The sequence below is a fragment of the Hemicordylus capensis genome, chromosome 6 (genome assembly GCF_027244095.1).
Source record: "Hemicordylus capensis ecotype Gifberg chromosome 6, rHemCap1.1.pri, whole genome shotgun sequence".
NCBI lineage: Eukaryota > Metazoa > Chordata > Lepidosauria > Squamata > Cordylidae > Hemicordylus > Hemicordylus capensis.
Genome location: NC_069662.1, coordinates 8,109,389 through 8,133,856, shown reverse-complemented (window position 1 = coordinate 8,133,856; position 24,468 = coordinate 8,109,389). Strand labels below are relative to the sequence as shown.

Sequence of the window (24,468 nt, the reverse complement as noted above, 5' to 3'; positions counted from 1 at the left end):
CTACATCATTTTACTGAGGTCTGAGCTGAATAACAAGGAGCAGCTAATAAGGAGAAAAAATTAAAGAATATAAGAGTCCTGCTTGTAATTTTTATCCCTGTAGTGTCTTTGGCATGGTGACAGTGGGCTTGCCTCCATATTCCTATTTAGATATTAAGTTGTAGGGGTATACAGACATTCTGGCAAGGCATTTACCCAAGAACTGTTTCCAGGTTTGTTTGTGAAGAACTGCAGTAAGCCAGAGGAAATGCCCCTCTCTGAATGCATTAGAGCACAGGCAGGGAGAGATGCAGAACAGAGGGTATTAAAAGTGAAAAGAAACCTTTTCCCCCTCCCTCCATTTCTCAAAGTTAGGCAAGTATATGCAAGAATGCTTGATGGACCATTCTCAAAATTCCCATTCCCAATCAGCCAAGACACTTGCTGGGTGACTATGGGCCAGTCACTTCTCTCTCAACTTAAATTACTTCACAGGGTTGTTGTGAGGAGAAACCTAACTATGTACTCTGGACTCCTTGGAGGAAGAGCAGAATATAAATGTTAAAAAAAAAAAAATCTATTCCAGTGAATTGCAAGGACAATTACTCTTTTCAGGAAACTTCCTTTGTCTATAGAAGTATACAGGGAGCCACCTGACATAACCCACCAATAACCAATATTCACACCTAATCAGCAATGGGATCTCCTGAAGTCAGGAAAATTCCTGAAGGAGACCATCTACCAGTCTCCTCTAACCACTAGGCAATGGCTCCGGTTATTATTATTTTTTTCATTTAAAAAAATCCTCCTCAAACATAGATTCACGCTTTTGCCACCTAGCCATTTTGCCCAAGATCCCCCCGCCCCTGGCAACTGCCATCACATTTCTTGCCATCTAGCCCTCTTGCAAGCTTCCACTCTGCCCAGGATGCCCTTGCATTTGAAACAAGGTGTTTGCCTTCTTACTTTTGCTCTTTGCACCTGCCACCTGCAAATGCTTTTACCTTATTGGTTTTTGCCAGCCTGGCTTCTTACCCCGGCATCTACCACACCTGCCCTCAGATGCTGCCCTTCATCTGGTAGGGATGTGCAAACAGGTTCAACGTCAAACATGTGTGTGTCTGCGGAGGTTCCCCCTCCCCCTGCCAGCCTCTCTTATTTCAGAAATTTGATGTTCGGCTGCACTTCAGCCGGTTTTCGGCCTTTCCTCCTTGGCACGGTGGCCATTTTTGAGGCCGCCATGCCTGCACAATAGGCCTCTGTGAACCCTCCCCAGACCAATCCAAACTGGGGGGGGGAGGTTTCAAGGGGGTGCCGGAACGAACTGGCCCAGTCCAGTTCAATTCCTGTTTGGATTCGAACCGAAGCAGACCAGCTGGTTCCGTGCACACCCCACCACCTGGTTTGGCTGCACCCCAATTTCATTGATTTATTCTTGAGCTCCCCAGAAAGAAGGATTTCCCCCAACTAGCTCCAGCTAGCTATGAGAATAAGTCTGGAGCTTTCATCTTGGACGAGTGCTGTGGTAGTGCTATCGGAGTGCAACCTGTGGCAAGCCTCACATACTTTAAATGGAACCTTTTTTCCATAGAGCAGTTGTAACTTTCTGAAAATCCCAATAATTGTTTGCTGTTTTCATCCTGAAATATTTCTGCCTTTTTGGCCAAATATGTTTCTAAGAACATTTTCAGATCAGCTCAAAACCTCACAGCTACCGAAAAACAAGGGATGTCACACTTTGGCTGCATTCACACGTAATGTGGAACCAAGGGCCCAATGGACCCGTGGCTCTGCCCTCCCCCTCCCCCAAATGCTAACCTGTCCACATTTGGACATAACTGCCAGGACCCAAACTGCAGAGACTCCAGAGAGGAGGGGGAACTGGCTGTGCATGCTTCCTCCTTTGCATGAAGGACCACCACAACAGCCAATCAGAATGGAGAGAGGGAGGAGCTTCCTTCCCTCAACTTTGAAATCCAACCTCCGCCCCATTTAACTCTGGTTTACTATTATGTGTGAATGTGGCATCCCTTTGAATGAATATCTCATACGAACCGATGTTTTTTACCTTTGAAATTTTGCTTCATTTTTGGAGGATCAGCAACAATAAATATTTTTGATTCTGTTTTGATAAAAGTCAATCTTCCTCTCTTGCTCCATGTTTTATTATTTGTCAGCATTTCATATTAACTGTTTGGCACGAAAACGGATTTGAAACCCACATGGCTTTATGGTAGGCCTTTTCAACAAGCAATAAAATAATCGGTGTACAGTCTTTGGAGAAATTATTCGAAAGAAGACAGTTACTTGGTAAGGAGTCATAGGAATGGCTCTAAAGTTAATAAGCTGGTTCTCATGATAGAAAAAGCATCTGAGCCAGCTTTGGGAGCTGCGGGTGCTCTTGATGGTTGGTTTTTTGCCAGCAAAAGCCTAATTAGGAAGAGTGGGAAGTGATAATGTGGTTCCAGTGGTGCCATCCTGCCCAGGGTCCCTCCCCAGCATATTACTGAGAGTGAGAGAAACGCTGCTGGAGCCTGTGACCACCTGAGTTCTTAAACTGAGTTCTTAAAGAAAAAAAATACATTTTTTGAATAAAGCTTTCAAGGCATCCTGAACCTGCTTGTTCCTCAGGCAGAATATGAATGGGATCAGGAGAGGGGACACAATGGTGTTAAGAACAGCCACCATTTTGGAGAAGTCGAACTCCCTGGAGCCTTTTGGTTTCACGTACATGAAAATGCAACTACCATAAGTGATGGAGACTACAGTGAAGTGAGAAGCACAAGTGGAGAAGGCCTTCTGCCTCCCTGTGGCTGTTGGGATATGCATGATGGTAGAAATAATATTGGCATAGGACACAACATTTATGGCCAAGGTGCCAAAGAGAGAGAGAATAGCAATGAAGAAACTGATGAGTTTCAGAAGACTCGTGTCAACACACACAAGTTTGAACAATGGTCCACTGTCACAGAAAAAATGGTTGATGACATTTTTGCCACAGAAGGGCATCTGAAATAATGCAACCGCTGGACCCATAATCAGGAACAACCCTCCAACCCAAGAACAAAGCACCAACAAGGTGCACATTTGACTGTTCATGATGGTTGAGTACCGAAGTGGGTGGCAGATGGCTACATATCGGTCAATAGCCATCACTGCCAGCAGAAGGAACTCTGTGGTCCCCAAGAAAAAATATAGAAAGGTTTGGATGAAGCAACTAGGTAAAGATATAGTCTTATGGCCTGTGGCCATGTTGGCCAATGTTTTGGGAATTACGGCACTGGTATACCCAATCTCCACAACTGCAATGTGTTGTAGGAAGAAGTACATAGGGGTGCAGAATAGTTCATGAGTCACCAGTGTGACTGCAATAATCACAATATTACCTATCATGGTCAAAAAGTATGCAGTGAATAGCAGGAGGAAAAGAAAGATCTCAAGTTGATGGCTGGCAGTAAAGCCCAACAAGATGAATTCCTTCACCATGGTGTCATTCCACATATTTGACACAATCCTAAAAGTAAGCAAAGAGAAAGCAATTGTATGTTTGTTTGTTTAAAATATGTATACCCCACCCCTCCAGAACACTATTGCTCAGGGTGGCTAACATTAATAGTATAGATCCTATGTAAAATAAATGATTAATAAAGTTAAACAACTTAAAACCACATTTAAAATTACATTTTTAAAAAAGAGTTTCAAATTAAAAGTTTTTAATGAAAAGCTAAAAACTGAGAACTATAAAAACAAAAGAACCTACCAGATATAAGCAGCAGATAAAAGCCTCTTTAAAAATATGTATTTCTAATTGTTTTTTTAAAAAACACTGAGGGAGGGAGCATGGTCAAGCTTTACAGGGAGAGTGTTCCAAAGCCAATGGGCTACAACGTCCGACAAGGACTCTGGCCCCAAGCCATGTAGAGCACTAAAGTTCTAGCCCAGTGCCTTCAACCTAGCCCAGAAGAAGACTGGTAACCAATGAAGCTGCCGCAGGATGGGTGTGACACTCATGAAATGATTAGTGCCCATAAGCATCCTTGTAGAAGCATTCTGGACCAGCTGAAGCTTCTAAACCCCTGCTAACTTGGCAAAGAGGCACCTTTTTAATGCAGTGATTCTCTTTATTTAGCAGGGTGCTGTCTATCTCATGTTTGTTTTAGATTGTGAACCCTTTGGGGACAGGGATCTATTATTAATTTCTTATTTCTCTGTGTCAACCGCCCTGAGCCATTTATGGAAGGGCGGTACAGAAATCTAATAAATAAGTAATAATAAATAAATCTTCAAGAGCTGCCCCATGTGCAGTGCATTGCAGTACGCCAATCTAATATATTTTTATTATATAGTTGTCATGTTATTCCATTTTGGTTCTCTGTTGTTGAGTCCACATGATCATTGCTAACATTTTAAAGAAGTAATTAGTGAGTCAGACCACAGTTCATCTAATTCTGCTCTCTTTCTCCAACAACGGCCAGGTAGGTGCCAGCTGATAGCCGCCCTCAGTTGCTTATTTCCAGAACCTGGTAATACGATGTGCTGCCCCTAAACATGGAAATTCACCCATAGGGATTGGTGAAAGCACCTTCTTTCACTGAAGAGATTTAACTAGTCATATCCAGATCATGTTGGCTTCCCTTAGCACTCTTTAGATCTTCCACCAGAGGTGGAACCTCAACAGACAGTACTCTAGATTACAATACTCCATTTGCTAACAAGCAGAAGTGAGGAATCTTCCTGAGAAATGTCACTAGGCTGATCAAAATTCTTTTGACACCTCCCCAAATCCCTCAGATGTCTTGTTTGCCAAAGAGACTCCAAAGAGCTCTTCTCACAATCAGTGAGAAGAGTTCACGGCCCTGCGTGGAAGGAGGGTTCAACTTACCTTCTCCACAGACGATTGGTTGTCAGTTCCTGGGCGGGCGGATCACCCAGCCAGACGAACAGTGGCTCACTTGTGACTCAGCCAGCAGCTACCGGGATCAGGGTGCTGGGATGCGCTTCTGGAGTACCAATAATGCATTGCATGAGTGCATGATGCATTACTGGGTAGTGATGTGCGGTTCGGTCCAGATCCGGACCGGTTCGTCCCGAACCGGTCCGGATCCGGCGGTTCGATCCCGGACCGAATCGGGCCCTTCTGGGACCGATCCGGACCGAATCCGAGTCGGTTCGGCTCCGAACCGGCTCGGGTTTCCCGAACCGGTTCGGGAGTTCAATTGAGTCTCTGGAGTCAGTGGAGTGTCCCTTTAAAGTTTGAAGTGTGTCCTCCATTTTGTGGCTCATTCCTGAAACTTTTGCTCCTAGCATCCATTTTGTGATGCTATTTTCAGGCATTGTATTGGCTGCACTATTGATCCTTTGATTGGCCAGAATGAGTCCTTTGGTCTGGTAGGCTGCTTGGCTGTTGCACTGTTGAGAGCTGGCACCCTGTTGGCCGTGGGGGGAGTGCAAAGGTGGGGGCTCCCAAAGGAGGGAATTTCAAACCTATATAAACCCAAGCCTCTTCTCTGGAAACTTCTCTTGGCTGCAGTTGTGGGATCATCTCTGAGACCTTGCTTGCTCTTTTGCTGCTGGTGTCTGCTGTGAGTCCCTGCTGACTGTGTGTCACATTAGTGTGTGTCTGTCTCTCTGCTCTCTCTGTGTGTTGTTGTGTGCCACCTTGTCCATCTGCCCTCTGTCTGTCTCTGTCCAAACCTCTTTAATACTTTCCCCTCAACTTTTTCCAACTTTTCCTGTTGTGTTTTCTGTTCTCTTCACCCTTTCTCTCTCAACCCTTCTCCCAAAGTTTTGGCTTTCCCTCCTCCCCCCCCACCCCCATCTTCTGCATTGCTTTCCTGTTTTTGTGCCTTGCCTGACTTTTGTTCCACTTTTTGAGTTTCATTCAATTATTGCTTCTGTGTAAATTTATATATTTGCTGATTTTGGTTTTTAATTAATAACTTCTGCTATTGTTATTGCTGGCTGCCTGTCTGAGTTGTGTTTCTGAGGATTTAGTTTATATTATTGCTGCAATTTGATTCCTTGTGTTCTGATTTTGATTGTTAATTTGTTCCCCTCTGGCCCTGCTCCTAGCTTCCCCCCCTTCCTCCCTCCCACCCAGATAAGATTGTTTCCCTCCTGTGCTGCTGCCTGTTGAGCCTTGCATTCTTTGGATTTCTTTGTGGAATTAGGTTCTGGTTTTGGTTTTGCTCCCTGTGTGTGTCCCACCCACTCCCCCAGTCCCTCCCCCTGGTAGTTGTTACCCCCCCCCCCCGCCCTGAGACTTTCTGGCTGCCCTTTGGTTTCCTTTTTTTTACTTTGTGTATAGATTGTTTTGATTCAAATTTGATTGTTCCCCTGTGTGGTCCTGCTCCTAGCTTCCCCCCTCCCTCGCCTCCAGAAACCCACTCCCCCCACTGCCACCTCCTCCTCCTCCACTCCTGCCCTGCCTGCCCCCTCCCACCCAGACTGAGTGTTGTTCCCCATCCTCCCTGGTGCTGCTGCTGCTGCCTGTTGAGTCCTGTCTTAGTTACTTTGGTTTTTTGTGTGAAATCAATTAGCTTCTTTTGGTTCTGGTTTTGCTGTGTGTGTGTCCCATTCCTCCCTGCTGGTTGTTGTTGGTTCCTCTCCCCCCCCCCCCAGACTTTCTGCCCATTGTTCCCAGGTGTTTTTTGTGGTTTTTTTTGGACTTTTTTTCATATTGTTTGGTTTGCTTTGATTGATTCATTGATTGTTCCCCTCTCTGTGTGGCCCTCTGCTCCCAGCTTCCCCCCTCCCTCCCCTCCAGAAACCCACTCCCCCCACTGCCACCTCCTCCTCCTCCACTCCTGCCCTGCCTGCCCCCTCCCACCCAGATTCATCCCCCTTGACGCATACTAATCCCCCAAAAACACACCCTGCCCTCTGGTCTCTCCCCCTCTTGCCCCCCGACTCCCTGCTACATACCCCAGACCCCCTGAAACACACTCCACCCCCCAAACACCCTCTGTTGGTCTCTCCCCCTCTTGCCCCCCTGACTCCCCGCTACATACCCCAGACCCCCTGAAACACACTCCACCTCCCAAACACCCTCTGGTCTCTCCCCCTCTTGCCCCCTGACTCCCCGCTACATACCCCAGACCCCCTGAAACACACTCCACCCCCCAAACACCCTCTGTTGGTCTCTCCCCCTCTTGCCCCCCGACTCCCCGCTACATACCCCAGACCCCCTGAAACACACTCCACCTCCCAAACACCTTCTGTTGGTCTCTCCCCCTCTTGCCCCCCGACTCCCCGCTACATACCCCAGACCCCCTGAAACACACTCCACCCCCCAAACACCCTCTGTTGGTCTCTCCCCCTCTTGGGACCGTCACCGCTGCTGCTGCTGTCCTCCTCCCACACCCGAATCCCCCTCCCTGCTGCTACATTACAGCTCCTCCTCTCTTCTTCCTCTCTCTCTCTCTTTCTCTCTCCTCATCCCTTCACTTCTTCTTCCTCCCACAGCTGCAGCCACACAGTATCCTACCTCCGACCTCACCTGGAGGTCCCCGCCATCGGTTATTTTTCTTTTGAAAGTTGTTTTATTTCATTTGTCTCTGCTTGGGGGTGAGTTGAGCAACAACACATAAATAGTGTGGTCTCCTCACTTCTGCCCCTCCATCGTTGAACTACCCCGGTTGCCTGTGCCTCGTGCGGCCGCCCTGTTGTGTCCCAGCCCAGGGGGTTGGCTGTTGGCGGCGCATCCGTGACCAGCAGTGAGCGGCAGGAGAAGGACCGGAAGAAGAGGGGTTAGTGCGTGTGCAATTGTGCACCTTTTGTTGCCCCCTTTCTCTCCCTAGCTGGCGGTTTTAAATAGGGACACCCCTATCTTGAAATGCATTTGGGTGTGGGGAGGAGGGAGAGGAGATGTACCGTTGTAACTTGTGTCTTCATGCCCAATAAAGAAATTGCTGCTGCTGTGTGTTGCGTTGCATTGCATGCGTCTTGCAGGTGGTTTTTGAACAGGTGCCTTCTTCCAGAGTGTTTCCTTGCCTCTGGGGCAGTCTGAGTGGGGTCAGGGGATCGGATGCTGCCACTACATGCTGGGCCAATGCCATGCCAGAGTGCTTCCTTGCCTCTGGGGCAGTCTGAGTGGGGTCCTGGGTTCTGATGCTGCCACTACATGCTGGGCCAATACACACATATGATGATGATGTTCAATCCATGATGCTGCCATCAAGTGTTTGCTGCTGCTTGCTTGCCATGGCATTGGGCGGGCAGAGTCACAGAGTGGGTGGGTTCAACCTCTGTTTAGGTGTGACTGGGTTCTGGTTTTGGTTGTGTGCAATTTAGAGTCACTAAATAGGCTGCATTGAGTTTGATGCTCCCCCCACAGGAGCATTACTTGAGAACCACCCCCCAGAACCCACACTTTGTGTTCCAGTTCACTAAATAAGGGTTTCCTCCTTTGATCTGCAGGTTCCCAAGTGTTGACTGCGTCCCTCCCCCACCCCCGGTAGGTGCTGTGCCCTCCCCCCATCCACTCTCCCCCCCAAAAAAGTTAAAAACTTGCCACCCACACCACAACTACTCCACCCAACTGCCCGTGCCACCCACACCAGGGGTCCACCCTTTAACCCCCTATTTTTTAAAAAAACCCTCCCAGACCCATCTCCCCAATTGGCTTGGTTGACTCCCGAGTCCCAAATTCTAAAAGGACACCCTCCCCCTCACTTCAATTGGCTTCCCCCCCATATAAAAAAGTCTTCCTTTCCCCCCAATTGGCTTCCTTTTTTAAAAACAAACTCCCCCCCCCCGCCGTCTCCAAATCAGCTGCCTTTTTTTTGGCCCCTAAGCCCCTCCAAATTATTTTTTTGACCCTGTCTCTGGCCTTCCTCCTAAAGTCTCCCTCCTTCTGACCTAGCAGCATGTCTGAGCGCCGTGTGGCGGGCAGGGCTCGCTCAAGGCTGGCAGGCAGAGGTGGGAGAGGCCAGGTGCGGGGTGCGCCTGCGGCACGGGGAGGGAGAGGACGCGGGGAGCCTGAGGACACCCCAGTTCTCCCCATTGGAGAATTCTTTGCTCCGGCCCCATCTTTGGTGCGCAGGATTCAGTTCCCCACGCCTGCTGCCGCCAATCGCGGCAGAGGCAGAGGCACCGTTAGGGCTGTGGCGGGTCCCTCCTCGCCGGCGGCACCAGGTGCTGCTGAGCTACCGCCAGTTGTTGAGGTGGAGGAGACTGTGGAGTTGGAAGAGCAGGTAGAGGGCGGTGAGGACCGTGCGGCTGGCAGCGATGCAGCCAGGTTCTCCCTCCCTCTGGGGCCCCTTCCCCCTATCCTTTCGCCGCTCAGTGGGGCCCCCCCTCGTGAAGCCCGACACTCTGGTGGGGAGCGGTCTGGCGAGGTGGTGGAGGAGAGGCCTGCCTCTCCGATGCCAGTTGAGCCGGGCCCTTCCTCCGCTGTGGAGGGCGGAAGGGGCGGGTTGGGTGGCAGCAGTGGGCAGGCAGCGGCGGCCGCCCCCCCCTAGGACTGCAGCCACCCTGCGAGAAACGGCCTAGGACGGCGCCCAGGGCGCAGGAGGCCAAGAGCAGTGGTGCATGGGTGCATTTTGAGGTCCCTCAAGATGACCCATTCCACGCCCGCTGTGTCCACTGCAGGATGCTTGTCAGCCGTGGAAGGGACCCTGCGCACCTGGGTACGACGCCTATGTGGAGACACATAGAGCGTCACCACCCAGGTCTCAGGGGACAGGCTGGCAGCGCTAGTGCGCCTTGTGCATCTGCCACTAGGGCAGGCAGCGGCAGTGTGCCAGCCAGCAGGCAGGCTACACTGCCCGTCCAGCGGTGGACACAGTCCTCGGGCAGCCAGCGTATTGTTCGCGTGGACCATCATCACCTCACCCGCCTCATAGGGGAGATGATTTCCACCGATGACCAGCCGTTTCAGGTGGTCGAGAACAACGGCTTCCGCCGTATTCTCCAATACCTGGCTCCCGAATATGTCATCCCCTCAAGGACCACGTTCAGCCGGAACGTGGTCCCCTCCCTGTACCGCCGGTGCAGGGAACTCGTGTCGGCCGAGCTGCGTGCAGCTCCGGCCGGGACAAGCGTGCATTTCACGACTGACCTTTGGACCAGTGTCAGTGGGATGCACGCTTCTTTCCTGGCCCTCACTGCCCACTGGTGGGGCCCGGAGAGTGAGGGGACCTCCGCGGGCGATGCTTCCGGGTCCGGCGCGGCTCCCGCTGCACTACGGCACAGGTGGGCCGTCCTGCACGTGGAGACGATGGACACGAGGCACACCGCGGAGGAGGTGGCGGCCGTACTCGACCGCCAGATAGAGGAGTGGATTGGCGGGTGTCCACACCTCTCCCACGGCTTCATTGTCACCGACAATGGAGCCAACGTTACCGCCGCTGTCGAGACAGTCATGGACTGTGTGAACATACGGTGTATGGCACACACGCTCCATCTGACCGTCAGGGACGCCCTTGGCCTTAAGGAGCTGAAGGCGTCCCAGGAGAAGGGGGCCCGCCCCATCCCAGTTGCTGTTGCTGCCACGGCCACGCTTGTGGATAAGTCTCGCAAGCTGGCCGCCCACTTCCACCGCAGCGAGAAGTCCAGGAGACTGCTTCGCCAGAAGCAGGATGACCTTGGCCTTCCTCGCCATCTCATCCCTACGGATGTGGAGACGCGGTGGAACTCCACCTTCCTCCTGTTCCAGCGCCTGTTGGAGCAGGAGAGAGCCCTTGTCGCCCTGGCGAGGGACGAGTCCTTGGATGTCTGCGACTTCTCGAACGCAGAGTGGAAGCAGATGTCCGAGGCGGTGTCGGCACTCGAGCCCTTCCAGCTTGCCACGAAGGGCTTGTGTGGCGACACCACTCCCTTGAGCCAGGCGCTGCCCACAGCTGTTGGTCTCGAGAAGCTGATGGGTGGACTCCATATCTCTCTGACCACGCCAGAGGGTCGTGCTCTGGCTGGGAGGCTGAGGTCTGGGGTTGACAAGCGGCTCGTTGATGTGCTGGGAGACAGGGAGGAGTATGTCCTCGCTTGTCTCTGTCACCCAGCCCTCAAGGGCAATGCCGTGAGTGCCGACGACTTGCCCAGGTGGAAGGGCATCCTGGTCGAGAAGGTTAGGGAGGAGGAGGCCGCTAGGGCCCACAGAGACCAGGGTGTTGGTAGTGGTGCGGGGGCAGCCCTCGCGGCCCAACCCGCACCCAGCAGCAGCATGGGCGGCCAGCCGGCGTCAGCTTCCCCTTCCCCTCCCTCTTCCCAGTCCAGCAGCGCGGCATCCCAGGCGGCGCCATCGCAGCAGCCATTTGCTACCGACTCGAGATCCGCCCAGTGGTTTCAGCGGTTCTGCTATGGCGCCATGCCTGGTATGCGGGAGGCTCGACCTGCCAGGCCCCCCTCCAGTGCTGAGCAATGCGTTGCGCAGTACTTGGAGGAGCCTGTGGAGGGAGACGGCGTGGACTGCGCACAGTTCTGGGCGAGCCGCCGCCAAGTCTGGCCGGACCTGGCGGTGGTGGCTGTGCGCCTCCTCTCCTGCCCCCCAACCAGTGTCCAGAGCGAGCGGGTGTTTTCACGTGCCGGGGACGTGGTGACACCCTCTCGCTCCCGCTTGGACCCTGGTCTGGTGGAGCAGCTGGTCTTCCTTAAGGTGAACCTCCCCCTGTTGGGCTACCCCAAGCTGGAGTTTGAGCCGGGCGAGTGATTACCGTGGGTTGCCCCATGGTTGGTCACCTGCCTGGCTCGACCTCTGTGCTTATCCCTCCCCTCCCCCCTTCCACCTCTAGCTGAGCTGACGTGACAGATGCTGAGCCGTGCCAGCCAGTCGCAGCGTGTAGTGTGCCCACACAGAGATGCAGTTGTAGTAGTAGTTGTAGTGCTGCGACTGGCCAGATGTTTACAATGCCCACGCCCACCTAAAAAGAAACCCAATGCTGACCAGCACAGGCCCTTTATCTATCCACCTGTCAGCATTTGGGGACCTGGCGTGGGCACGGCACACCCCCCCCCCAAAGTAGCACAGCCCACAGAGTACTAGACTTAGCGGCAGCGGCGGGTATACGTTCTAAAATGCAGTGTAGATATGTAAATACTGTATGTAAATAAACATGTAAATAAATTTTTCTTTTAAAACCCCATGTTAAAATCAAGCCTCAAAATTATGCAAAAGAAAGAAAAAAAGGTGACAAAGGGAGAACAAAATGATGAATGCCAAATGAATTGATTTTATTGAAAATGTTACCAGAAATCATGTGTGGGGTTTACATGGAGAAAATGATTGGGTGATTTTTTCAAATGAAACGAATGAATTATTATCATCTTATGTTCATCTTGATTGTGGTCACTCTTGATGTTGGCTGATGGCAAAAAACCCCAAACCATCAGAATAGCAATGAACTGGCTGCCAACACAACATATTGATTGATAACTGTGCAGAGGGGGAATTGGGTCTGTGTGTGTGTGTGTGGTGCAGGCTCAGTCTGTCTCTTCCTGTTGTGTGTCCGTCTGTCTGTCTGTCTGTGTGTGTGAATGGATGCCTAGCACTGTCTCTGTGTGTGGATGCTTTCTGTGTGTAGTGTGGTGTGTGTCTGTCTACATGTTTTTTTTCCTCCCCCCAACTCCCTCCCCCCCATGCCTCCTTCCATCCTTCCCCTCTCATCCTCTCCCCTTCCTCTTCACCACCTTCCATCCTCCCTCCCTTCCAGCCCACCACCACCTCACCTGCCCCTAACCCCGGTCTGGCAGATGATGAGAGTCTGGTCTCTCCCACCGAAGCACACACGTGAGCATGTGTGTGCACAAATATGTGGCTGACCAACTCTGAGCTGGACCCTCCCCCCTTCAATCCCCTCTACATCCCTCTCCCCCTCCCCTTTCCTCCCCCCTGCCTCCCTGCCTCCCTCCCTCCCCCCTCCTAGCTAGCAGCGCACACATACACACACAAAACACCTGTGGTGGCAAACACCACCAGCACACATGCACTCACACTGGTGCCACCACCTCTGCCTTGGGCCTCTGTGTCCTTGAGCAGATATGTGGTGGTGGACCAGAGAAGCATTTCTTTCCAGCAAGGCAAAAGGCATGCACTCACTGCACGCACACACATACACACACACACACACACACACACACACACACACACACACACACACGAAGAGGTGAAAAGACGAGAAGAGGCAACTTCTAGAACCAGCAGCAGCAGCAGGTGAGTGTCGTGTAATTGTGTTGCTTCCCAAGGCCACTGCCCATGCTCAATGCTCAGTCTGCTGAAACTAAAGAACTAGCTACAATCATCCTTCCTCACACGCAGCTCAGCTGCACAGCACACTGACTAACTAGACACTACAGCTGGTGGTAGAAAAAACAGAAGTCTAGATTCTAGAAGATGTCCTGGTGGATTTTAAACTTTCAAATCTGTGCTAGGATTGCCTTGCCTCCTCCTCCTCCTGCTGCCTGTAATTGTGCCCTCTCCCCTTGCAGTTGCGCCGTCGTGATGGGTTGGTGATGTGCGTGCGCCGTCTACTTAGCTCTCTCCTCCTCATGTTGGCTGGGCTTGCCAGGCACTGGCTGGCAGCAGCTGTTGGCTGTGTGCTAGGCTCAGGCTGTGGCGCGCGTGACTGGACTGGGAATGTTATTGTAGCGGCAACACTGGTTGTGGTGGTAGCAGTAGTAGCTGTTGTTGTTGCTGGGCTGGTGGCTGCTGGCCTGTGCTGACTCTGCGCACTTGGTCTGGTCTGGTCTGGTCATTTGGATGCAGATGTAGGGTGTGTGTGCATCATCCATGCGGGACATCAGAGCAGAGCAGAGCAGGTTGGCTGGCTTCTGTCTGTCGGGTCTAGTCAGTGGCAGGCACTGAGTGAGGCGGTGGTTTCTTTGGGCATCACGTCACCCATCATGCAGAGCGGCAGGTCTGCTGCTCTGCTGCTCCGCCTCCTGCTTCTTCTCTGTGTGTGCTGCTCTTGTGCTTAGTGTGCTGCTCCGCTGCTGCTGCTGTGCTGGCAGGCAGCACAGCAGTGGCCTTTTTGTTAGATCAGAGAGTGGGTGTTGTCTCTCTGAGTGTCCTCCTCTTACTTGCTTGGATAGGAGTGGTGGTAGTAGGTAGGCATTAAGATGGACTGACTAGGTGTTACGTGTTAGGGCGCCCAGAGAGAGGGGCCAAAAAGATGGGGTGGCAATTGTTGGGTTGCTCCTAGTATTATTGGTGAATTTCTGAAGAAAAAATTTTTTTCCATTGGCTAGAATGGGGGTTCGGGGCTGCCCCAGACCCACCTCTGTGGGGTGGCAGCACCGCCAAAGTGGGTCCGGGGCCATGGCAAAAATGCCCTCAGTCCCTCCCAGCAATCCCCGTAGAGATAGGAGTTATGGTTCTGTTGTTTTTCTGAGGTGTTCTGAGTGAGTGTGGATTCTGTGATAGCAAATGAGAGTGGATTCATGGTGTCTCATTGGAAATCTCATAAGCTATCATAGAATCTACACTCAGAATACCTCAGAAAAACAACAGAACCATCACTCCTATCTCTACGGGGATTGCTGGGAGGGACTGAGGGCATTTTTGCCATGGCCCCGGACCCACTTTGGGGGTGCTGCCACCCCACAGAGGTGGGTCTGGGGCAGCCCCAAACCCCCATTCTAGCCAATGGAAAAAAAATTTTCTTCAGAAATTCACCAATAATACTAGGAGCCACCAATTGCCTTGGGATTTTTGGGGTGGAGGACACCCATGGGTGGCTACCACCCACCCCAGCTTTTTTGCCCCTAAGGGCTCCACATTGTGAGTTATGGGCAAAAATTTATTTTTTGAAAAAAAATTGTAAAAAATCAGAGGAAGGTCCAATCGACTTGAAATTTGGGTGGCAGGTAGAACACAATGTCCCCTTCAAAACCAGCCACTTTTTGTGATCCAAACCGGTTCGGTTCGGATCCGAACCGGTTCGAAACCGAACCGGATCGGGGGGTGGTCTGGCAAAACCAAAACCGAACCACCCCGGTCCGGTCCCGACCCAGTTCGGACCCGAACCGAACTGGGAGAACCGGTTTTATGCACATCCCTATTACTGGGATCCAGCACCACCCTCACGTGTGCCAGCCACATTAGTCAGGATGCTGCCACCTCATTTTCCATGCAATTGCGAGTGGTTTGGGAAATACTCTTATCACATGTTCCGGTCTTCTTGTTTCTTATTCCTGATGAAAAGCAAATTCCTGGAGCCTCTGTGCCAGAGACAAAAATAATCTTCAAACTAAAGGATTAGCCATGATGAAGCTGATCCTCTTCAGTGGCCCAGTGGAAGGAAAGACTAAAATTTTCTATTTCAGATTCTCCATCCTTAATGCATCCTCAAAGGTTATTTACTGTCTTGTTTGCCTCCCAGACCAGCAGTCTTCATTGCATAAAGTTCTCCATCCCTTTGCATGTGAGTGAACATAGAAGCAACCTTTGATGGTGTTTTTCATGTTCCTGAGCATATACCGTAGCACAAGGGATATTAGCTCTTTGCTGATTAGAGTACACAAGGGACATTCCATCTGATTCCCTAAGGACTTTTTGTGCATCTAATGACATATTCTCCCATTAAAAGAAATTAGCCAGGTAAATTTTGTAGCTCTCTTTATGGCTACTGTGCTGCAATCCCAAGAGTCAACACCATTCTGATCCCCACAATTCTACTCTGATTTTGTGCTGCATCTCAGCTGGGATAGTCTCCAAATATTTGAAAATATTCTGGGTATTCACTGACTTGGACTGAATATTTCCTATCTCTCAGTCACTGACCTTGAAGATTTTTTTAAAAAGCCTTCTTGCAGGAATGCAATTCTGAACCAGCAGAAAAAACCAAACCAAACCAGCCAACAGGACTCTCTGGAAAAGGTGACTGATTGAACCATGCCATTCTTCAGAGATCCTTTCATGCTCCTCCTCCTTTTAAAAAATATTCACTTCCAGACATTCACATCCAGCCCCTTACACTAGACATACCCCCAATGCAGATGGCAGGATCAAGGGGCTGGACCAGTCAAGCCAGATCCACCCCGCTGCTTCCTCCTCCGAGCATGCAGGGATGGCGTTTTAAATTCCATGGGTTCCTCACCATGAGGGTGGGGAAAGGGAAATATTATCCCCACGTGGATTGAGAATACGGGTGTCCAACCCATCTTTGGAGGCTCCACCCCACTGGAGTTGTGGCATGGAGGGGGCCCCAGGGGGGAGGCAGTGAAAGGGGTGCCTCCATGCAGCAAGTGCTCCAGCCAGTCAGGAAGCCAAGCAGGAGAGCTGGCCTGGCTTGACCCATGAGGAAAGCTGGTCTTGTGGTAGCAAGCATGACTTGTCCCCTTGGCTGAGCAGGGTCTGCCCTGGTTGCATACAAGAGGGAGACTAGAATTGTGAGCACTGTAAGATATTCCCCTCAGGGGATGGAGCCGCTCTGGGAAGAGCAGAAGGTTTCAAGTTCCCTCCCTGGCTTCTCCAAGATAGGGCTAAGGGAGATTCCTGCCTGCAACGTTGGAGAAGCTGCTGTCAGTCTGCGAAGACAATACCGAGCTAGATGGACCAATGGTCTGACTCAGTATATGGCAGCTTCCTATGTTCCTATGTCCCTATGTTCCAGGCAGGCAGGAAGTGGGGCTCACTCTGCCTGCAGGAGTCTGGCCTTGCATGCCTACCTGATTTCCTGCATGAAGACTGAAAGGGAAGAGTGAAGGTTGGTGGATGCTGTGCTCACCTTATCTCAGAAGCTCCAGAGCAGTTAGTGAGTTTATGATGAACATTTGTATATCGCTTTCCAACAAAAGTTCCCAAAGCGTTTTACATAGATATGAATGAATGAATGAATGAATGAATGAATGAATGAATGAATAAATAAATAAATAAATAAATGGCTCCATGTCCCCATAGGGCTCACAGTCTAAAAAAGGAAGACAAGATAGACACCAGCAACAGTCACCGGAGGTATCCTGTGCTGGGGTTGGATAGGGCCAGTTGCTCTCCCCCGCTCAATGAAGAGAATCACCACCCTATGGAGTGCTATGTACCTGTAGAACAGTTGATTTTAATAAAACCCATTCCTAGATTCATTCCTGGGAGGTTGACACTTCCAAGTCTGTGAGCACAGAGGGAGAAACCAGTTGTCAGCAAGTGGGAGGAATACTGCCCTGGTGGTGGGGGTGTCAGGGTTAGAAATGGGTGGTGGTAGCAGCAATGAGGGAGAGAAACAGGGAGGGTGGGGCAGTGGGACCTGTCTTTGGGCCACCTGTCCCTGGGCCACTGCCCAGTTTGCTATTCCCCTGCAGTTGATTGATGATGAAATGGGGCAGGAGGCCACAGAGGGCTAATAAGCTGAAGGAAAGACTGGACAAAGTCCAGAGAGAGAGAGAGACAGTAACATTGGGGACTGTAAACTCCCCACGCCCGATACCTCCTTGCCCCCAACTGAGGCTGTGTGTAGAGAAGATAAAAGACCCTTCTTAGCCCTGAAACTCACAATGGCCGCCTTTAGATGTAACGCGGAACCATGGGTCCAATCCGTGGTTCTGCACCCCTCTCCCCACTCTCCCATCCAAATTCAGATGTTCAGGGGAGCTCCCTTTCTGCAGTCGCAGTGACTGCAGATAGGAGGGGGAACTGGCTGCCTGGGCTTCCTTCTTTACTGAAGGACAGCCCCAGCAGCCAATAGTAGTTGGGGCAAAGGAGGAGCTTCCTCCCTCAACTCCGGTTGCAAAGCAACAATACTGCAGTGCCAGTGTTCAGACATAATGGTAGCACCATGGAACCGGAGGTCCAGGCACAGCACACCAACTTAAGGTACAAATCTCTGCCAGGGAGGGAAAATGCAGATCCATTTTCCCGTGAAATTGTGGTTGCCAGCATTCGGACATATTTAAAATGAAACCGGAGGTCCCTTCAATTCTGGTTTCATGTTGTGTGTGAATGCTGCCCATGTCGTTGGGTTTTTTTTAAAAAATAAATCTGCAGTTGTCCTACTGTTACACGTGTCATGCTGGAAAAAGCATTTCCTACATATTGTGGAGGACAAGTATCACTGCAGCACAACAGTGCCCCACCAGTAGCGCCACCCAAACCATCACATCATATACACATTGCAGTATATGCCTAACCACAGCTAACGTCCAGATGATGGAAGCCTTTGCAGTGGGGAAAACATCTGAACGCATGACTAACTGGTATATCACAGAGAATATGATAAATACTGGCAAACCTCAACTGGTATATATCAGTAATTGAGACTGCATACTTGCATATCAAGTACAGATGTTACTGTACAGACATAAGCCAGGCTGATGTAGTTATTAGAGTGTGGCACTAGAGCTGGGGAGACCCGAGTTCAAATCCCCATTCACCCATGAAACCACTGGGTGACTCTGGGCAGTCAAATCTCTCTCTCTCTGCCTAACCTACCTCACAGGGTTGTTGTGATGATAACTGTATGTAAATAAATCCATGCTGGGCTCCTTGGAAGAAGTGCAGGATATACATGCATAAATAAATAGCCAGAGCTTCAAATATTTTGTATTCGGAACAGTAGACATGTAAAAAAATAAACTCTGGCACTTAAAGAGTAATTGGTTCTAGCAGGAATCTGCTTCATCAGATGTACAGTTAGTTTTCTGCTCCTTGGGGAGGCAAAGATAGTCCCTGGTGTACTCTAATGAGCAAAGATCAAATGTAGTCTGTGTTACATATCTGCCATGACTATCATCAAAGGCCATAAAATGTTATCGTTGTATGGGACCTTGGAGGTCTTCAAGTCCAACCTTCTGCTTAGTGGAGGACATTTCCATTTTGCCTCCTGGTGCAAAGCGGTGGAGTTTGATGCAGGTTTTGTTAGCTGGTGAGGTAAGAAAGTGAAGAATCTGTTGGAAGGCACTAAGGGTGGAGAATGTTACAGGCTCTGAACATCAAGAATCTAGCTCCATATTTCAGGTTGTTTGGACAAATGAGGGGCACCTTAATTATTTAGTCTTATGGATTATTGGTTCTTTGGCTCTGGCCTGAAGGTAGACCGGTTTTTCCCCATCCACAGATATAAGAGCACAGAAACAATACTTCCAGGAACCACAAATACATTGGGAAAATCCTTCTCTTATTGTGAAGTATAGAAGGTGAGTATTTTGCTAATAGTTCTTTTTGGGATAGGCTTGGAACAGAAATTTCTCTCAAGTGCAAGTCAAAAAAGCATTTTCTGGCTATTCCAAGGAGAAAGTGAAATACAGACAGATATAAGAACATGGGAACATAAGAAACTGCCTTATACTGAGTCAGACTATTCATCCATCTAGCTCAATATTGTCTGCACAGACTGACAGCGGCATCTCCAAGGTTGCAGGCAGGAGTCTTTCTCAGCCCTACCTGGAAATGTCAAGGATTGAACCCAGGACCTTCTGCATGAAAAGCAGGTGCTCTGTCACTTAACTATGGCCCCCATAAGAGTTCTACCCAATGAGAAAATGAAATCTGAAGAGGAATTTCAAGGTTCCTCCGACAAAAAAAAACCATAAAATATTCTCAGAAGGTTTATCCTTAACCCAGCTCTGGGGGAGTGGAGAAAGGTGACATAGGGACAACTTTAAACATAGTGAGGTCATTCACACAGTCAAAAACGGTGTTCTACCTGGGTTTGGGAACTATGTGTGTGCCCAATTTTGGTTGTGTGGAAGCAAGGTAAGAGTTAAACCTGGGTATTTTTTCCTCTTACCCTGCTTCCGCACAATCACCTGTACCCAGGTTTTCCTCTTAGCTTGCTTACACACAGTCAAAAATTGGGAGCACACACAGCTCCCAAACCTGGGTAGAACACAGTTTCTGACTGTGTGAATGACCTCAGTGTTTAGTCCTGTGTGTTTTCAACAATAACAGAAACAGTAAATAGTCACTGCAGGGTCTCTGATCCAAACTGGGACCATAGTGTGGGAAGAAGTAGTTATGCCCCCAACATGGTCATGATGATCAAGATCACGTCCATGGCTATTTGCCCAGGAAGGAATTTGCTTTTGGTACCAATGGGAGTTCAGGAGGGATTTTTGGCAAGACTGTGTCACAGGAAGTATCCGTATCTGTATCTGTATCTGTATCCGTATCCATATCATTTTAGATAATTACCATCTTCAAATTCATACACTTTACCATGTAGATTTAACTGCAGATAATCAATGCTGGAAAACTGCTCAGTAATTGATTTTTCTCCACTTATTTTTAGGAATGTGCCAAACATGAGGAACAGTACTATGGTGTGGGAATTCATACTACTGGGCTTTACCAATCACCGGGGGCCTGAAATCATGCTATGTCTGCTACTCTTTTGCACATATCTTTTGACTATAATGGGAAACCTGTTAATTATTGTGATCACACTTCTGAATCACCATCTTCATACTCCTATGTATTTCTTCCTACGCCATTTTGCAATCCTCGAGATTGGGTTCACCACTGCTGTTATTCCCAAAGCTTTGGTCAACATGGCTATGGGTCGTAAGACAATTTCTTTACCTGGTTGCTTTACCCAGTCTTTTCTATATTTTGTCCTGGGAACCACTGAATTCCTTCTGCTGGCAGTAATGTCCATCGACCGATACGTGGCCGTCTGTAACCCCCTTCGGTACTCAACCATCATGAGCAGCCAAATCTGTGCCTTGCTGGTGCTTTGTTGTTGGGTTGGAGGGTTGTTGCTGATTATGGGTCCAGCAGTTGCATTATTTCAGATGCCCTTTTGTGGCACAAACATCATCAATCATTTTTTCTGTGACAATGGACCACTGAACAAACTCGTGTGTGTTGACACAAGTCTTCTGGAACTTGTCAATTTCCTCATTGCTACTCTCTCTCTGCTTGGCACCTTGGCCGTAAATATTGTGTCCTATGTCAATATTATTTCTACCATCATGCACATCCCATCAGCCACAGGGAGGCAGAAGGCCTTCTCCACTTGTGCTTCTCACATCACCGTGGTCTCGATCACTTATGGTAGTTGCATTTTCATGTACATAAAACCAAAAGGCACCAGTGAGATAGACTTCAGTAAGGTGGTGGCTGTTCTTAACACCATTGTGTCCCCTCTTCTCAATCCATCCATATACTGCCTGAGGAACAAACAGGTTCAGGATGCCCTGAAAACTGTATTTGGACAATGTATTGGGTTTCATAAGAACTCAAGATGATTGCGGATCGCACTGATGATTTAGCACCAAAATGAAAATCAAACACTAATGTGGAATCATTTGTATGACCAACTGTAGTGGTACTTTTTGAAAGGTTAAGGTCTGTTGCTTGCCATTAATACTCTGTTTCCCCCTGCAGATGAATTGTCATCTAAAAAATGATACTGCAACCTGATTCAGATATCATGTAGTATGTGTACAGATGTCTATACAGATGTGTTTGTGTGAATGACTGTACCTGGGTTCATTTTCAAAGTGACTCTGGATACAGGCCATTCAAATGCATACTACAGATAGGAAGTGTACTGCTGTACCTGCATTCAGCATAATTTGTCAATGATTATACCTGTGCACAGATCTCTATCTGTGTACACTCTACACTCATTGCATGAATATTGAACATAATGTATGAATGGGCCTTGTGTGTTTGAAAATTTAATGTAAAATAAAATCTAAGTCAGTTTGGATGACACTCTATGAGGCGAGTCTCAAGATCAGTGAGACTCAACTCTAGGGGGTTTGCGGGGAGAGCGGGCTTAGCCCGCTTTTCCCGCAGGTGAGCTGGAAAGCACCAAAAGATGGGGTTAGCGGAGCACTCTCTCAGCTAACCTCGGCTAAGGGGAGGGGGAATTTGGAGGGTTTGCTGCTGGGAGCTGCGTGGCTCCAGTGACAGCACACGATCCACCAAAAGTGGGCTAGGCTCCCTTAGCTCGCTTTCGGTGGATCGTGAAAACCTCCTCTGTGACTTGTATATATTATATACTTCTCTCTTAGAGGGAACTCAGAGGGTTGAGTTCCAATCAGTCTGAAAGCAAATTAGGGCCTCCCCAAAATAAGTTAGTGGTTTCTTCATACTTGGGAACTGTGGAGAAACAAATATTTTTTACATTGGTTGAGGGTTGTATTAGTTGTATTTATGCCAAGTTCTGGTTTGTTTATATAGTGTGTTAAGTATAGTATAGTGTGGTCACTAAAGAGGCACCCAGGCCAGGGGAGAGCATAACGTCAGCTCCCACAGAGACCAGCCCTGGTCTGTGAGGGGTGTTGGGTGTTCTTGCAGTTGCTCCCTACAACTGGGATTTAGAGGCATCTTGCCTCTGGGGCTGGACGTGACCTGTAGTCACCAGACTAGTAGTTATTGATAGACGTGTCCATGAATTTGTCTACACACTTTTAAAGCCATCCAAACTGGTGGCCATCACCACATCGCATGGCAGAAAATTCCATAGATTGATTGTGCACTGTGTGAAAAACTACTTCCCAGGAGTAATGAAAGACCTGTGTGGCTTGAGAGGAAGAGAAGAAAGGAGGTGTCCAGGCCAGGAAGCGTTTGTCCTCAGCTCTTAAAAAGACAATCAATGGCCTGAGATAACACTACTTTTTAAATCTTATGCAAATTGTTGGCTCGTTTTTTAGTATTGATAAGTGCTCCGGGTGCCTTTGTCAAGGCAGAAAAGCAGTATTACGATGCAATAAATAGACAAACAAACAATATAAAGAGTTAACAGAATATAAGGTGTGCAGCCAGGACTTCTTAGGAGAGCAACCCCTGCTTTGTCCAGGAAACCTTTGCCACATTCACACATAATTTGAAACCAGAGGTTGCCGGACCCACGGTTAATTTTTCGAACCATTGCAGATGTTTGTCCAACTGCAGCCCAGCCCCCTCCATATTTATTTATTTATTTGATTTGATTTGATTTGATTCATATACCGCCTAGTAAAAAAATCTCTAGGCAGTGTACAGAATTAAAACATAAAATATAACACAATTAAAATTCATAAAAAGATAAAAATCAGAAAAAAACACATTAAAATTTAGAAAGGGCAGGGAATCCCTTTCATCTTCCTGATCCACCAAGGCCGCATCCCAACAAGCTCCGTAGCGCTTGCATTGCCAGACTGCGGGCAAAGCGTGAGGACTTATCCAGGATGGCAGCCATTGGCCATGATCTTCAAACGGGCATGCTGAGCGCGATGGTGCCTTTTTGGAATGGTCTGCCCACCCTCAGCAAGGAAAGGGCATTTTGGTCCTTTTAAATGACATGCCATGAAAGCCCTTCTTCTGACAACAGTTGTGCTGCCACCCTTGTAAGAATGCCGCAACAAAAGAGGCTTGCACAAGTTACTCAGGAAAGGGAAGGGAACATGATGACTTCCTAGGAGGGGATATGGATACATGAGAATAGGAAAAGAGCATGCAAGAGGGCAAGAGTGATATTCCCATTTGACAAGCTTTGAAGTTTGGGATAGGACATGGCAGTGTCCCTGTTGCCAGGTAACTGCTTTATTGGATCAGAGAAAGGGGGCGTGGCCAAGTCCTCGGAGAGGTGGCCAGTGAGAATCACCTCAGACATGGAATGGGACTCCAGTGCATGCTCTGATATGCGGCCACTCCATTGTTTTCTTGGCCTACAAAGGAGCCAACACCTCCCAGATTGGTGCCCAGCTTGGTTTGGGGAAGAAAGCATGTGTTTGGCATGTAGGGTATTGTTGTGAATCTGTCAGCATGGCTGCCCCGACAGGATTTACGATCCCTTCAGCTCTATTTGTGTGAGTCAAATAAAGTTCTGTAGATACGCGAAGCAGCTTAGCTGCATGAACAAAATGAAGAATGACTCTCAAAATAAAGTATTATAAACAAAATAAAGTCCCTTGAAACTAAGCTAATTACGCCCCCCCTTACAATAACTGAGAATTAACTGAAATAACGGAGCAAGGAAGAAAAGAACAAGGACAGGCTGGAACAGGGAAGATTGAGAAAATACAAGGACACTGTCTGCGAGAAAAAAGGCAAAGTTGCTGACAGTAATTGGTGCCAAGAACAGTCTGCTTAATATCGGGCTCAAGATAACCAGCTGCCAATCAGGCTTTCCTTACTCAGCACTTCTGTTTCCTCTCCTGTGAGATCTTGCACCTGCGTGTCTCCCACTGAGCCTTTCTCTTGAGACACCTTCTTAACACAGGTGAAATCCCAGCTTCCTCCTGATCAGCCTCCTCAGCCCTCATCTCTGCCACCTGTTCCAATTCCTCAGCTCCAGAGTCTGTTCTCCTAGCCAAATTCTGCTGCTGTGCCTCTGATCCTTCACTCCCAACCGAGTCCTCCCGTTCCTCCTCTGATGCTTCTGAGTCAGAGGTCTGAGCCATGACAGGTTGATATGCTGTGTAGCAAACTGTTTGAAGCACTGTGGGAATTTTGTCAGTTAGTGTCCCACCCAGGGTTTTGGTTATTCATTTTGGGGGGAATGACCTAGCTAAGCAAACTGGCCTTTCACGTATTCAGCAAACCGGGGTGGATTTTGCCACCATCTGTGCTTGGCTCCCAAGGATTGTGATATTGTGGGCCTATCTGCTTCCGCACAGGGTATGGCTGGGAGC

The 24,468-nt window shown here is 49.1% G+C and overlaps 2 protein-coding genes across 2 annotated transcripts; one reads left to right on the top strand and one right to left on the bottom strand.

Annotated features, from left to right (window-relative positions):
- Positions 1 to 3,480, bottom strand: LOC128331463 (olfactory receptor 49-like). Its single transcript, XM_053264920.1, has 2 exons — positions 2,562 to 3,480; positions 1 to 20 (listed from the first exon to the last, which is right to left on the bottom strand). Exons 1-2 carry the CDS (start codon positions 3,478 to 3,480, stop codon positions 1 to 3), a joined length of 939 nt encoding a protein of 312 aa, XP_053120895.1.
- Positions 3,481 to 20,145: 16,665 nt separating this feature from the next.
- LOC128329683 (olfactory receptor 49-like) lies at positions 20,146 to 21,090 on the top strand. Its single transcript, XM_053261253.1, has one exon. The coding sequence runs from the start codon at positions 20,146 to 20,148 to the stop codon at positions 21,088 to 21,090; it is 945 nt and encodes a 314-aa protein (XP_053117228.1).
- Positions 21,091 to 24,468: the final 3,378 nt, after the last annotated feature.